At 51.1% G+C, this 16,900-nt stretch overlaps 1 protein-coding gene across 1 annotated transcript; it reads left to right on the plus strand.

Moving 5' to 3' along the window:
- Positions 1 to 858: 858 nt before the first annotated feature.
- Positions 859 to 15,083, plus strand: LOC135999433 (olfactory receptor 14J1-like; the record flags this gene model as incomplete). Its single annotated transcript, XM_065652987.1, has 2 exons — positions 859 to 1,320; positions 14,988 to 15,083. Coding segments are annotated over 2 exons (558 nt in total), but the record flags the coding sequence as incomplete, so codon positions are not given.
- Positions 15,084 to 16,900: the final 1,817 nt, after the last annotated feature.

Consider the following 16,900-nt stretch of genomic DNA (forward strand, 5'->3'; position numbering starts at 1 on the left):
CCCTCACTCTGCACTGACCCACAGGCATCCTCTGGTCTCGCAGGACTCGCTCTGTTCTCCCTGAGTGCAGCAGAAATGCTGAGGGTTTCTGACACCCACAACACTCCCCAGGCTGTGAGGGCAGAAGGAGCTGTAGAAACGCCAAACCTCTCAAACTCAGTTTCTCAGCCCTGCGGGTACAGATGCTGACAGTCCCTTCTGCAGCAGGAGCGGTTCCATCTGACAAAGCTGAACCCCAGGACTGGCCCCTGCCCCACCCATCACACAGGGTCAGGCTGACTCCTCAAGAGCCCCTGGGCAGAGACCCTGCTCTTCATTGCACACTCATCAAGAACCGACCAGGGCTCCAGCCAGGATGTTCTCCTGGAAAAAGGGTCTCTTTGTGAGAGGGTCTGTGGGAAATGGTTTTGGTTTTTCTTATCTAAACCATCACTGTCTTTACCTCCTTGCGCAGGTCCTCATGCCCACAGGCAGCAAATGTCCAACAGCAGCTCCATCACCCAGTTCCTCCTCCTGGCGTTCACAGACACACGGGAGCTGCAGCTCTTGCACTTCTGGCTCTTCCTGGGCATCTACCTGGCTGCCCTCCTGGGCAACGGCCTCATCATCACCACCATAGCCTGTGACCAGCACCTCCACACCCCCATGTACTTCTTCCTGCTCAACCTCGCCCTCCTCGACCTGGTCTCCATCTCCATCACTGTCCCCAAATCCATGGCCAACTCTCTGTGGGATACCAGGGTCATTTCCTTTGCAGGTTGTGCTGCCCAAGTCTTCTTTGTATGTTTCCTGTTTGGTGCAGAGTATTTTCTTCTCACCATCATGTCCTACGACCGCTACATTGCCATCTGCAAACCCCTGCACTACGGGACCCTCCTGGGCAGCAGAGCTTGTGTCCACATGGCAGCAGCTGCCTGGGCCACTGGGTTTCTCCATGCTCTGCTGCACACGGCCAATACATTTTCACTGCCACTGTGCAAGGGCAATGCCCTGGACCAGTTCTTCTGTGAAATCCCCCAGATCCTCAAGCTCTCCTGCTCACATGCCTACCTCAGGGAAGTTTGGCTTCTTGTAGGTACTGTCTGTTTAACTTTTGGCTGCTTTGTGTTCATTGTGCTGTCCTATGTGCAGATCTTCAGGGCCGTACTGAGGATCCCCTCTGAGCAGGGACGGCACAAAGCCTTTGCCACGTGCCTCCCTCACCTGGCCGTGGTCTCCTTGTTTGTCAGCACTGCCATGTTTGCCCACCTGAAGCCCCCCTCCATCTCCTCCCCATCCCTGGACCTGGTGGTGTCTGTTCTGTACTCAGTGGTGCCTCCAGCAGTGAACCCCCTCATCTACAGCATGAGGAACCAGGAGCTCAAGGATGCCCTGTGGAAACTCATATCTTAGTGTTTTATGAAGCAATAAACTGTCCATCTCCTTCTACATAGCAGTTTTAATGTCATTAGTTACAGGCCCAGCCTCTCATCTCTATTTTCTGTTGTTATTGATGGTTTTTTTTGTTGTGATAACATTGTCATCCCCTTTCTAAATCACTTTCTGCTTTTCTTTTATAACCACTGGCTGTGTAAATGAGGAGCCATGATCTGTGTGTATTGAAACAAAATAAAGGGTCCTCTAGTGACTTGTTTTTCATTATATCCTTTCTGCAAGGCCTGTTTGGAGTTGCAGGGACAGCTCTTGTGCACATGGGAGGAGGGGAAAAGAGTCCAGCCTGGCAGACCTGCCAGGGAGCACCAGCGCTTGGCCTTCCAGAGCTGTTCTCGTTCCACTCCCACACTCTCCTTCTCATCCCTTGTGTTGGTGCAAGGCCTGAGTGCTCTGGCAGCCTGGTCACCATCCTGCTGTGTGTGAGTCCTGTGAGCGCAGGCAGGGACAGGCCATGGGCACTGCTGTGACAGAGCTGGCCTCTGTAACAGTACTTCTATAAAGAAGAGTGACCTACTCAGGGCAGTGCCTGAAGGCTTAGGTCTTCTTCAAGTTTCTGTCAAGAACATGCACAAGAAGGTGGCCACAGATGCAAACACCAGTGTCCAGCTGCACAGTGTGTGTGTGCAGGGCTGGGCACTCAGCAGTGTCCTCTCACAGCCAGGCCTCCTGCCAGAGACCTGCAGGACCAGAAGAGCAGGGGCTGGGCTGTGCCCCTGTGCACTGGACACCCCGCGGAAGCTGCTCCAGGACATCGTCACGGACTGGCCCCTCACAACCTCCCTTTCCAGCACTGGGCTGTCACACCAGATTGAGAATTTTTTCCTGAATGAGTAGGTCAGAAGTCCATGTTTGCATTGTACAGATGAGATGTGAGCACACACATCATGTACATGAGGTGAGATGAAACCGAGTGAGGACAAACACCATCAGCTATTCCTGGGGGTTCCATGAACGCCTGTGGGACAGACCGTGTCTCAAGGTCACTTCACATTGGGAGTAAAAGCCCATGGAAAACCACCCACTGGGATCTTCTTCCTTGGACTGAGGTCCCCATGTCCATTCCTCATGACGTGGGACATCTCAGATGAGTGCAGAGCAGGGTGACACACCACAGGGCTGAGGTGCCTCCTGTCCTTTGGGAGTGGCAACAGAGGCCAGAGGGACACTGTGATTCCTGCCTCTGTGTGTAAAAGGGACAGACTCTGTCTCTGAACATCCCTGGGTGCATAAGGAGTCCAGAGACCAGCTCAGACACGGATGCCTGATGGAATCCTGGCATTTCTGTGTGTGACTCCAGGAATAAACCTCAGTGGCCCAGTGAGATTCATCTCAGCTGCTGGGACAGGCTCATTGCAAGTGCTCCTGTCTGCTACATCACCCTTGCCCATGATTCTTGATTGTGCTTTCAAAAGTGACAGCAGAAACACGGGAGTTCTGAGGTCCTTGGGAAAGGAAGATGTCAAACCCATCTTCAAGAAGGGCAGGAAGGACAATTTGAATAATTACGGGCTGGTCAGCCTACCTCCATCCCTGGGAAGGGGACAGGGCGCGTCTTCCTGCACCGATCTCCAGGCACCTGAAGGACAAGGAAGGGATTGCTGAACCAAAATGAGCGGAAAACCCAATGAGTCCCAAGAAATGCTCTGAACCCGTTCCAGAGCTTTAGACCCCCGGGAAAGAGCTCAGTGACAGTGCAGCCCATGCAGTTGCATCTGTGTCCCTCACTGAGCAGCACAACCAGTGTGGAGTCACCCCATGGTCCTGCAGCCAACCTGCTCTGTAGAGCATCAGTGCCAGGTTGGGGCCCTGTGGGGAGCACAGGGAAGGGGCCAGGAGCACCAGACCAGATCAGAGGAGGGACGGGGGGAGATCAGACAGGAGCTGACCGGGGCTGGAAATTGCCTTGGAGAGAAAAATGCTGGTGTTCAGCTGCCCCAAGATAATACCCAGAGTTCAGGGTGCAGGGCCAGAAGTCCTTGCTGTCCTGGTGCTTCACCAGGCCCGGGAAGTAGCTGGAGAAGGATCCGTGTCCCCCACTTGCCATCTTTTAGTGCATCATCGCTCGTGAAGGGTGGCATGGAAAGCAAGTCTGGGACTCTGTTTCAGGATTTGCACCGAAGAAAGTATTCGCCCAGAAGCCACATCATTTTGCTCTGGTACTTCAGTCCTGGTGCTCATCACATGTCCTTAAGACAAACTTATGCACCCCTCTTGTCAACCTTACCCCAAAAGTCACCCCTAGACAAGGCTTCTGAGCTGGGGCCGAGCTGGAGAACTGGGGTCCAGCTGTGACCAGAGGAAGGACAAGGCCTGTCCTGGGTCCTCTAAAGGGCCGGCAGCCTCTGTGATCTCCACCAGAAAAGGCAGCATGCAGGAAACTGTAGACCATCCCCATGCCCATTGGAGGCCCTTAGGAAGAGTTCCTCTCTCCAAATATCCAGCCCAGCTTGTTGCTGCATGAACAACCAGGAGAAACTGCCCCAGGACCCTCATTCCAGACCCCATCTCCTCCACCCCATACAGGCAGTGCTCTCCCCCTTGTCACTGAGGTGGTTCCAGGGACCCAAGAGACACCTGTGGGGAGGAGATGTTGGGTAGGGACATGGTGTCCTTCAGTGCTCCTCATGGTACCTCCTGCTGGGCTTTGTGCCGCTGGTCACAACCCTCTGAGCCTGGCTGTTCAGTCAGTTCTCAGTGGTGCTAAACAGGAATATGCCCATGAGCACATTGGGCTGCACTGGGAGGAGCGTGGCCACCCAGCCAAGGGCAGTTATTGTCCATCTTGACTCCGCACTGGTGTGGTCACATCTGGAGCGGGGTGTCCCAGTGGGAGGTTCCCCATTCTGGAGGAACGGGGAGGAGCTGTCGTGTGGCCAGAGACAGTCTGGGTCATGTGTGGAGATGTAGAGAGACCCAAACTTCTTTAGCCTGGTGAAGTGGAGGCTGAGGAAACGTGCTGTTTTTACTGAGATTGAGTTAATTTTCTTCATGCATTTTGAATCTCTCTCCTTCATAGCTACTACAGTCTTTTGTTTAGATTTGCTATGAGAATAATAACACTGTTTCTTCCCTGGGATAGATTTAATTTTTTCTTTTAGCAGCTTTACAGTGTTTGCCATTTGGTATGAAAGGAATGTCAGAACTCACTGATATCTTGGCTGTTGTCAGGGAAACCAAGGACTTCTTTGGCCATCCAGCTGCAGATGCAAATTGGCAGGAGGGGACACAGACAGGACAGCACCTGGATTGACATGCAGGCTGATCAATGAAATATTCCCTGTGATTAGCGTCATGCTCAGTATAAAGCCGGAGCTGGCTTTTAGGGCTTGTTACATCCGTTACTTTGGGTTTTCTGGCTAGTTTGGTTAGTTCCATTCAGAAGTTTCATTCTGTCAGGAGTTGGATGTTAGTTCGGCCTTTTGCCGTTCTGCCATTTTGCAGTTGGCCCTTGGGCCTTTCTGCCTGTTGCCTTTTAGCTCTCTCTTGCTGGGATCAGCTGTTCAGGACCAAGGTGCTCCCTTCTGCAGGACTGTCTGTTCTGTGTGACTGGAGTTACATGAGGGATTGCACTGAGTATGTTTTCTTAATTTAATTTATCTATTTCTATTTAATTTACCTTGACTATTAGTGAAACCAAGGACTTCTTTGAAGTCCAGCTGCAGGTGCAAATTGGTAGGAGGGGGCACAGACAGGACAGCACCTTGATTGACACCCAGGTCAATCAACGAGCTATTCTCTACCATTAGCATCATGCTCGGTATAAAGCTGGAGATGCCTTTTCCAGCTAGTTCATTTCAGTTTTCCGGCTACTATGGTTAGCTCTGTTGGGATTGCACTGAGTAGCGTATATTTTACTTTATTTATATTTTAGTATAAGTATATTATTAGTATTAGTGTATTATTTTTATTATTTTTATTGTCATCTTATATTTTTTTCTAAACCCACAAGTTTCTCCCTTCCCTTTCAGTTCTCTCCCTTATCCCACTTGGGGACTGGGAGCAGGATGTGAGCAGTTCTCATGGTCTTAGTTGTTGGCTGTGGTAAAACCATGACAAGAAAGAGTAGTAGTAGCTTCAGAAATCTTGAAAATCACTTTCCGAGATGATGGCACGCTTGTTTGGTTGGGGTTTTTTTTGGTAATGGGAAACAGCATGAGAAAGGAAAACCATCAGAAACTGCAGCTCTGGAGGTCCAGAGTGGACCTCAGGACAAAGAAATGTCATTCTGAGCACAGTGCTGTGGTCATTCAGAAGGACTCTGGATCAGCCATGGCTTTGTGTTTCAAGGAACAGCTGGTGGGGATGGAGAGACAGCAGCACAGGTGGGGACACACTGGGGTGAGAACAAGCTGGGGAAGCACATGGGGTGTCTGCAGCCTGTGGGGAAACAGCCACAGGCCTGGGACAGTGTAGGATGGACCGTGGTGGAGATGGCCAAGGGTGCTGGCAAGGCTGGATGTCCCTGAAAGACCCAAGGTCTTTGTCCCCTTGGCTATGGCTGATGTCCCTGACAGCGAGGCCTAAGGGGAAACACATGGTTGTCATGGCCACGGCGCCCCATTGCCTCCTTGCACCCCCCAGGGAGTGTCACACCATTGTCCTGCACTGGGCATCATCCCCACATCCCCAGGAAGAGCCCTGAGACACACGTGAGGGACAGGATCTCCCTTCCCAGGGGCAGGGGGTCAAGGCTTGGCCATTGTCCTTCATCAAACAAATCAAGGGTTTTCTCAGCATCAGAGCTGCTGCACTTTGCCTTTGCCTGATGCAATCACTGCCTCCAATTACCCGCTCTAACGAGTCCCTGGGGAGGCTTTGTCAGTAACAGCCCTCAGTGGGGCCCATTAATGCTTCAAGGTACTTTGGGCTTTGCTTCTGACTTGGACTTCTTGAGGAGATTCTTCAGTCTGTCCTTGGGATCTGAGGTTCATGGACTCAGCACCAAATACGCCATGGGGCTCATTAAAACACAGAAATCTCTAACGAGTGATGTTTCTGTAATTTTCTTCCAGTCTTCAAGACTTGTAGAACTAACTGGAGAGGTTTCAATGGGACACTTACTGATGAAGATTTCAAAGAAGATTTCATAAAGGAGGGTTTTTTCTTTCAAGGGTATTTTCTGTCATTTTTCAGTGTGTAGAAGAAGTGACAGCAGCATTCTGCAATGGACATTGATCCAGAGGGTCTCCTGAAGCCATCTGGACAGGCAGGAGAACAGTCCCTTGAGGCTGGACACTTTATGGACACCCTTGCTCCTCACCCCCCACCCCCAGTCTGCCCATTCCCTCATTGGCCACCTGGGACTGGCATCACTTTTCCTCACATCAGACTTCTGCACTGAGCTCTGCAGGTGGATGCTGCAGCTCCTGCACACCAGCTCCCACCTGCTCTCCTGTGTAAACACTACACAATTTCATAAACACTAAAACAGTTTCCTCAACTGTGTGTGTAAGCTGGATCTAATGAGGTCCACCATCCACAAGGGACATCCACACAAGAACTGTTTTAGACAGAGAGATAGGAAAGAATAGGTATAAACACAATTAACCTGTTGACTACCATGTTAATTAGACTTCTGAAGAATGAGGCAAGTTTGTAACTCCGTGAAGCTCAAAGCAGAAACCAGAGAGTTGAGAGGCAACTGAATGACCAAAGAGCAAGTGGAGGAGGAAACCTGAGAGCACTGGGAAGGGCAAACGTCCAGACAGTCTGCTGGAAAGTTGTCCTTTGATATGGGCATTTAATTAAGGAGAGGTGGAAACTCCTGAATGATGACAGAGATGAAATAATAGAGTGTTGGTAATAGAAGTACAGGGGAAGACCAATATTTGTTTTCGTACTCTTAGTACACTTCCTGGTAATTCACTTTTTAGCATTTTTGTGTGTTTCTGGTGGGGGTTTTTTTGTTTGTTTTGGATTTTTGTGTTAATATGTTAAAAAAGAAACAAACAAACAAAACCAGAAACAAACAAACAAACCAAACAAACAAAAAACAACAAAAAAACCACACAAACCAAGCCAAACCACAAAACAACAACAACAACAAAGTGCACCTTTCCAGGCAGACATCAGTCATCAGTTGTCTCACCATAAACAGCCAGGGCCATTTTAGGGGCCCCAGTGCACCTGAGGTGCTGGCCTGGGATTGGCCTCTATCACAGAAGACCTGGGGGAGACCAGAGCACCTTGTGATGCAGGGGGAGCCTGGGAAGGGGTTCCTGGGGCATCTACACTGGCACCAGGTGTTTGTATCCCTGGAGGTGAAGACATTTGTGTCCTAAATCCATTCCCAGTTCTGGAAAACTCTCTGCTTTTCAAAGAAAAGAAACCCTCCCAAAGAAAAAAAGAAAAATAAAGACAAGTATGTTGACACCTTCCTTTGCTTTGGATCTTTGTGTTCAGTTCTTCTTATTTTAATTTTCATTGACATTAACTGACATCTGATGGGCCTGCAGGCATTAAGCCAAGATCATTTTGTGTCTTGCATAGCACCCCATGCCCTCTAAACCTTCCCTGCCCAGGACTCCTCACACTTTGCCCAGAGCGAGTCACACTGAGCTGTTGGCTGGTTCACTGGTTGAGATGATGGCTTAGATGGTCACCTCCAGCACAGCTGGATTCATGGCCCATAATCATCTGCTCTGCTCCAGTTAGAAAGAGTCCAACATCACAATGGGATCGTCAGAGAACTGAGGTTGAAGGGACCTCAGGAGTCTGCAGTCCAACCTGTCAGAAACTGGGTCAGACCAAGGTGTTCAAGCCTGGATTCAATCAGAGATTGAAAACCTGCAAGGACAGAGCCTGTGCAGCCTCTCTGGGTGACCTGAGACAGCACTTGGCTGAGCTCCTGGGGAAAAAGCTTTTCCTTATGTCCTGGCTGAACCTCTCTCACCTTCCACCCATTCTCTTTTGTTCTTCTACCACACACCATGGTGAAGAGCCTGCCTGCGTGTTCTCCATGACCTCCTATAAGAGTTGGTTCAAAGAACAGTATTTGCCTGAACATCGCCATCAGGGACTTGGAGAACAGATGCCCTGATAGAAAGAACTGTACGATGACTTGGAGAGAGGCCTGAGGAAATGAACTGTGTTGTACAGGTCTCTCTGACCTGGGGCTACAGGTAACAATAGCTGCTGTCCAGAAGATGATTTCACCTGCTGCCTCAGCCAAACTTGCCCCCACCTCCTCTCTGCTACTAAGGCCAGCGAAGCAGAGCATGTGCAGAGGCTTGACGAAGGTCTAGAGGTCACCCAGCGGACCAGTAAGAGACCCCTGAACCGAGGCGACGCAGGCGCAGACGGGTTCTGGCAAGCGAAGAGGGGACTCTTCGGGCCTGCGCAGTTCAGCCTGGATTGCGAAACAAAGGCGGTGATTGGCCTCAATCAACGGGAGAGAGGAGGGGTGAAGAAGCGTAAAAGACGATTCCCAACTGGACATCATTGAGATGTCCCCACCAAAGGATCATGGATCATGACGGAGGACCGGCAGGATGCTGCTTTTGGGACCTGAGACCATAGGGACGCCTGTGGAGTCGTGGTGGTAGCTAATCCTCTTTCCCCCTTTTTTTTCTCTTTCCCTTTTCTCCACTTTCTCTATCGCATGCCGCTTTACGGGCAAAATAATAAAGTTAACACTGTTTGACTGAATTGTAACCCCTTGGCATTTTGGTCGCCTTAATTTTGCGCTTCGAGATCAAGGTAAATGAACCATCACGAGTCCATCATTGAATGGACCGTGACATTAAATTGGTGTCACGGACAGGATTCTGAGAATACAGAGGAGTGCAGGTGCTGTGTGGTCTGTAATAGGGGAAGAAAGTTTCGCTCCAGCCACACCTGGCCTTACACCCGATAAGGTGATAGGTGTCCAGAAAGTAAGGGGGGCGATTCAGTTTTTTTGCACACCACACACGCCTTGGTGTTGAGCACTCCAAGCTTGAGTTGAGGGCTCTGTCTCTGGGATCTCAAAGTGCAAAAATGGGTGTTGTTCTCATGTTGATGAGAACTGTCCGCTAGAGAGAGTGAAGGGGCAATCCTGTGTGTTTGCGTAACTAAGTTGAGCCTTCCCGTAGCAGATTTTTGGCCCCTCCAACCACTCGGGAAAGAGAAGGGTGACACAGCAGTTGCTGTGCTTTTGTATAACTAACTTGTGCCTTCCCGACGTGGGTTTGGCCCCTTCATAATAAGAATGACTGAAAAGGTTGATAATCAAGATTTTTGGTTAGGGAAAGATCGAGACTCATTCTACACACTTTTAGCAAAGTATGGGGCTCAACCCTCCATACCCAGAGAGGACTGGGCTTGTGATAATTGGGCTAATTTACAGAGTGTAGTTGTGGATAACTTTTTAGGAGACATAACATGTATGTGTGGTAAGCAATCCAGGGCTCCACATGGCCGCGGTTTAGGTTTAGGCTGCCGCTTGCCGTCCTCTACCAGCAGAGACATGGAACGTCACGGCGCGTGGACAGTGGCTGATCACCAATAGCAAATGGGGATGGGACGCATGATCAGCGCATTGTAGCCAATCACTACCGTTTCTTTAGCGCGTGCTCAGGGAAAAAGTTCTATATAGTCTTTGTTGTTATGTTGAATAAAGGAGAACGATTTAACCCACATTGGGATGCTGTCGTTATTCTGGCCGACTCTTTCTGTCCAACGAGGCTCATCCTAAGGATGCACTCCGACATGTAGTGGACCGAGTGATTTCTCTACAGACTAAGTCTAAGTTTAGATCAGATAAGAACAAAGCTATGGTCTGTGCTGTCCTAGGCCAGCCTAGTAGCAGCGATTGAAGATTGCCTCAGGCAACGTAGTAATGAAAGCAAAATTATAGAATCCCTTGAAAATCTGGTGCAGATTTCGCAAAAAACGATCTCCAATTTAGAACAATTAGAAAATTCTTCACAAGGATTCGAAAAAGAGAGGGAAGAAAACTGCTCATTAAAAGCTACTCTAAAGGAGGAATGTTTATAAAACACAGGAGTGCTGAGGGAGCGGGAGCTAGAGGAGAGAGGTATCAGACAAATAAATCAGATTTACCCTCAGAAAGAATTGGAGGAGATGAGAAAACGTGATGAGGAAAACCCACACGTGAGACCCTTAGTGAAAACAGAATATTTTTATGCAAATGAGGAGGATACTGACCCTCACATTACAACTAAGCAAACACCTTACACTGCCACCGAGCTGGCCAAGCTAAAGAGAGAGTACGGGCGCCTCCCTAAAGAATCTGAAACGGAGCACGTGTGGCACATATCCCTAACTGGGGGAGACCAAATTCAGTTAAGTGAACAGGAAGCTAGTGGTTACTGGGGGCATGGAGTTTTCTTAACAACTGGTGACAGACGTGCCTCATGGTCCCTAACCCAGCGAGCTGCTTATTGGGCTGGAGGGCTAAACCCTTTAGATAGGGGAGAGCCCCTGGCAATCACTGGCACACCTGATCAATTGCTAGAAAGTGTACACAAAGCAGCCTGCTTGCAAATGGTACATGAAAGAAAATTGATTCCCAAATGTGAATCCTCAATGATGCTGGCAGTGAGTCCGGACATGATGACTCCCTTGATAAGGGGACTCCCAGAGACACTTAAACCTTCAAAGGACAATCGCATTGATGAGCCCAGTAGAAAGATTGGAAGGTTTGATCAGAAGCCAGGGTACCAGAAGTGGGAGCCAGAAGGATGGAGCTGACACTACCATTGATTCAACCTTCACCCCTGCCCCAACTTCCCCCAACCAACCAAATACTAAAAAGGTGTGGACGTGGGGGGAAGCAGCACAAGAATTGATACATTATAATAGGAAATATGGCCCTGTAAAAATCCTAGAAGTACTGCTCCTTCTACCACTGCTCCGAGAAAGCAGCATCTGCATATTAAAAGAGGAAATCGAGAACAACCTAAGATCCGACAACAATGGTGGGGTTTGGGAATTAAAAAGGGAGTTCCCAGAGATACAATGGAGGGCTTACCCCTTGATAAACTGAGTAAACTGGTATCAAGCTGGCGTAATCCAAAAGAACATTCACAGAGCACGAAAGAAGTCCTACCGTTGTATCTTCAGCTATACCTTCAGTTATACCCGTTATACCTTCATCCATCAAGGATGAAACTCTCCCAGAAACAGGAAAACGAGAACCTGCATTCCCTCCATTCCGCACTCATACCTGAGGGCAGGACGTGACAGGCTGTGGGCATTACAACATAGTTCAGGAGCTTCTCAGCTTCTCTGGGCACCTCCTTTGTTGAGGACTCTGTCAACTGACTGAGGGTCCCACCCGTCCTGCCCCCTAGCTGGTGCAGGTGAAGTCACCCTGCCCGGGGCAGGGGAGGATGTGACTGTCAGCACCTTGGTACCACCCTGGTGTGTACCTGGGGACAGGCACAGTGGGGCACAAAAAGCGCGAAGGAGCCATTGACTGCCCCGTTGAAGGCTCTGGATCTCAAGGGGATGTGCAACTGCCACAGTGGGGCATTGTGACATCACTGGTGATGTCACAAAGGGCCCTGCCCAGGCACCCCTTTAAAAGCAGGGCTGGGGGTGCAGAGCTGCATCCTCTGGCAGGACAGAGAGGTGGCCACTCCACCGTGACCTGGTCCTGGTGAAAGAGAAGATGTGGCCGCAGCCGGACATGCTGCCGTAGCCGGCGCCGCTACCAGAGCCGCTCTCGCTGCCGCTATGTCCCATCCCTGAAACTGTGAGGCCAATAAGAGCCAAAATTTCCCATCTCTGGATACCTTGGGCCACGCAGGATAAAATTTCCTGTCCCTGGACCCATTAGGGCACCAAGATCTAAAATGTCACATCCCTGGACCCCTTGGGCCACCGAGAGCCAGAACGTCCCATGCCAGAACCCAGATATCCCATCCCTGGAGACTTTGAGACCAAGACCTAAAATGTCCCATCCCTGGATCCAAGATGTCCCGTCTCTAGACACTTTAGGCCACCCAGGCCCAGATATCCCACCTCTGGACCCCATGAAACCATCAAGACCCAGGATGACCCATCTTTGGAAACTTCGGGGACACCAAGTCCTAAGATGTCCCACCTCCAGCAACCTTGGGCCACTAAGATCAAGATGTCCCATCCCTGGACACTTTGGGCCACCAAGACCTAAAATGTCCCATCCCTCGATCCAAGATGTCTCATGGCTGGAGACTTTGGGCCACCAAGACCTAAAATGTCCCATCCCTCGATCCAAGATGTCTCATGGCTGGAGACTTTGGGCCACCAAGACCTAAAATGTCCCATCCCTGGATCCAAGATGTCTCATGCCTGGAGACTTTGGGCCACCAAGATGCAGGATGTCCCATCCCGCGACCCAAGATGTCCCATCTCCAGCCCCCTTGGGCTACCCAGGCCAAGATGTCCCATCCCTGGAAACTTTGGGCCACCAAGACAAAGGATGTCCTATCTCTGGATCCTTAGGCCACAAAGACCTAAAATGTCCCATCCCTGGACACTTTGGGCCACCAAGACCAAGATGTCTTATCTCTGGACACTCTGGAACACGAAGACCAAGATGTCCCATCTCTGGACCCAAGATGTCCCATCTCCGGCCACCTTGGGCCAACCAGACCCCTGATGTCCCATCCCTGGAACCCTTAGGCCAACAAGATGTCCCATCCCTGGACTCTGCGAGGCCATTAGGAGGCAAAATTTCCCATCCCTGGATCCCTTAGGTGACCAAGACCAAGATGTCCCATCCCTGAAAACAAGGAGGTCACCAAGATCAGAATGTCCCATCCCTGGACCACCTGGGCCACCCAGACCCAGGATATCTCATCCCTGGACCCAAATTGTCCCATCTCCAGCCCCCATGGGCCATCAAGAGCCAAAATTTCCCATCCCTGTATTCCCTGGGCTACTCAGAGCAGGAGGTCCATCCCTGGATCCCTTCGGCCACCAAGACCTAGAATGTCCCATCCCTGGACACTTTGGGGACACCAAGACCCAGAATGTCCCACCTCTGGACCAAAGATGTCCCATTTCCAGCCATCCTGGGCCACCAAGATGTTAAATGTACCATCCCTTGGACCCCTTGGACTACCCAGGCCAAGATGTGCCATCCCTGGACCACTTAGGCCACCAAGACCAAGGCCACTGTGAGCCAGGATGCCCCATCTCAGACCTCCGATGTCCCATCCCTGGAAACTTTGGGCCACTGGGACCAAGATGTCCCATCCCTGGATCCAAGATGTCCCATCTCTGGACCCAAAATATCCCATCCTGGACACTTTGGGCCACCAAGATGCAGGATGTCCCATATCTGGAACTTTTAAGCCACCATGACCCAAAATGTCCCATTGCCAGGCATCTTGGGCCACCAAGACCTACAATGTCCCAACCCTTGGGCCCATTGGACCACCCAGGCCAAGATGTCCCATTCCTGAACACAAAAAGTCCCATCCCAGGACACTTTGGGCCACCAAGACCCGGATGTACCATCTCCAGTCATCTTGGTCCACCAAGACCAAGATGTCCCATCACAGGACCCCTTGGGCCACTAAGAACCAGAATGTCCCATACCTGGACACTTTGGGCCACCGAGACCAAGATGTCCCATCCCTAGATCCAAGATGTCCCATCTCTGGACCCAAAATGTCCCATCCCTGGACTCTCTGGGCCACCAAGACCCAGGATGTCCAAACCCTTGGAGCCCCAGAGCTCCCAGGCCAAGATGTCCTATCCTTGCACCGAAGATTTCCCATTGCCGGACACTTTGGGCCACCAAGATGCAGAATGTCCAATCTCCAGCCCCCTTGCTCCACCAACACCAAGGTTGTGCCATCTCTGGACCCAAAATGTCCCATCTCCAGCGCCCTTGGGGCATCAAGAGCCAAAATTTCCCATCCCTGGATACCGTGGGCCACTCAGTGCAGGATGTGCCATCCCTGAAACCCTTAGGCCACCGGGACATAAAATGTCCCATATCTGGACACTTTGGGCCATCAATACTGAAAATGTTATAAACCGGGACCCCTTAGACCACCAATACCCAAGGTGTCCCATCCTTGGACACTTTGGGGACAATAAGACCAAGGACATCCCTTCTCTGGACTCAAGATGTCCCATTTGCAGCCATCTTGAGCCACCAAGATGTTAAATGCCCCAACCCATGGACCACCCAGGCCAGGATGTCCCATCCCTGGACACTGTGAGGCCACAAGACCCAGGATGTCCCATCTCTGGACCCCTTTGACTACCAAGATCAGGATGTCCCATCCCTGGACCACCTGGGCCACCCAGACCAGGGATATCTCATCCCTGGACTCAAATTGTCCCATCTCCAGCTCTCTTGGGCCATCAAGAGCCAAAATTTCCCATCCCTGTATCCTCTGGGCTACGCAGAGCAGGATGTCCCATCCCTGGACCCCTTAGGCCAACAAGACCTAGAATGTCCCATCCCTGGACACTTTGGGCCACCCAGGCCAAGATGTCACATCCCTGGACCCTGTGAAGCCATCAAGACTCAGGATGTCCTATTCGTGGACACTTTGGGGACACCAAGTCTTATGATGTCCCATCTCCAGCTCCATTGTGCCACCCAGGCCCCGATGTCCCATGTCTGGACCCCTTGGGCCAACCAGAACCTCAACATCTCCCCTAACTTCATCCCACCTTACGTGGAGAGTATTGAACTCTAAGACCTCAAAACTACTCCCCAAACTTACCCCCTCCTCACCTGGGGATGTTCAACCCCAACTGTCTCCCTAACTTCACCGCACCTCATCTAGAGGATGTTGGAACACCAGACCAAACATCTAACCCAACTTCACCCCACCTCACCCGGAGGAGGTTGAACTCCAGCTGAGACCAAACATCTCCTCCAACGTTGTCCCATCTGGGGAATAGAGAACTCAAGACCCCAAACCCCTCCCCAACTTCACCCCACTTCATATGGAGGATGTTGAACGCCAATCAAGACCCCAAACATCTCTCCAACATTGTCCCACCTCATCTAGAGGGTGGAGAACCCCAAGACACCAAACATCTCCCGCAGTGTTGTCCCACGTCATCCAGAGGATGTTGAACCCCAACATCTCACCCAATTTTGTCCCATCTGGAGGATATTGAACCCCAAGACACCAAACACCTCCCCAACTTCATGACTTCTTCACCTGGAGGATGTTGAACCCCAACCAAGACTCCAAACATCTTTGCCAACTTTGTCCTACCTCATCTGGAATGTGGAGAACTCAGGACTCCAAAACATCTCCCGCAGTGTTGTCCCACCTGAGGGATGGAGTACCCAAGACCCAACCATCTCCCCCAACTTCACCTCTCCTCATCTAGCCGGTGGAGAACTCCAAGACCCCCAACATCTCCCTCAGTGTTGTCCCACCCAGAGGATGTTGAACCCCAACTAAGACCCGCAAACATCTCCCCAAATTCATCCCTCTTCCCCTGGGAGGATGGAGAACCCAAGACCTGAACCATCTCCCCCAATGTTGTCCCACCTCACGCTGACAACATTGAACTCCAAGACTCCAAGATCTCCCCAACTTTGTCCCACCTGGAGGATGTTGAACCCCAACTGAGACCCCCAAACATCTCCCCAACTTCATCCAACCTCATCTGGAGGATGGAAAACACAAGACCCTAACATCTCCCGCGAACTCCTCCTGATTGGTGAGTGGAGGGGGTGGGGCCTGTGGGTGGGGTCTGTGGGCGGGGCCTTCCAGGGGCAGTGGCCACTGCTGCTCTCCCAGGGAAGTTCATCTGGATCCATTTTGGGGCCACCAGGAAGTTGGTGTCACCCAACAAGACGTGTGAGTGGGCGGAGGGCCCAGCAGGGGCCATCTAGTTGGCCGGCGTCTACTTGTCCATCATCCATCTGTCCATCCATCCGTCCCTCCACATGGCCATCCCTCCATCTCCTCATCCCACCACCCACCTGACCCTCATTCTCCATCTCCTGGTGTCTCCACCCTCATCTGTCCGTATGTCCATCCCCATCTTCTCACCCACCTCCTGGTCCCTCCATCTCCATCTCCTGGTGTCTCCATCACCTCGTGTCTCTGTCCATCTGTCCATCCCGAGCTCCTCACCCACCACCCACCCGACCCTCCCTGTCTTGGTGTGTCTATCTCCTCATCCATCCATCTCCTCACATCTCCCTCTCCTGGCCCCTCCATCTCACAGAATCACAGAAATCAGGGATTGGAAGGTGTAAGAGTCGGTCCGAAGAACAGTACTTGCCTGAACATCGCCATCAGAGACTTGGAGAACAGATGCCCTGATAGAAAGAATTGGACAACGACTTGGAGAGAGGCCTGACAAAAAAAGTTGTGTTATACAGGTCTCTCTGACCCGGGGGCTACAGGTAACAATGGCTGCTGTACGGATTCCACCTGCTGCCACAGCCAGACTTGCCCCCACCTCCTAAAAGGAATTGTGTTCTACAGGTCTCTCCCACCTGGGGACTACAGCTGCTGTGCAGAAGATGGATTTTCACCTGCTG

Source organism: Caloenas nicobarica, chromosome 28 (genome assembly GCF_036013445.1).
Source record: "Caloenas nicobarica isolate bCalNic1 chromosome 28, bCalNic1.hap1, whole genome shotgun sequence".
NCBI lineage: Eukaryota > Metazoa > Chordata > Aves > Columbiformes > Columbidae > Caloenas > Caloenas nicobarica.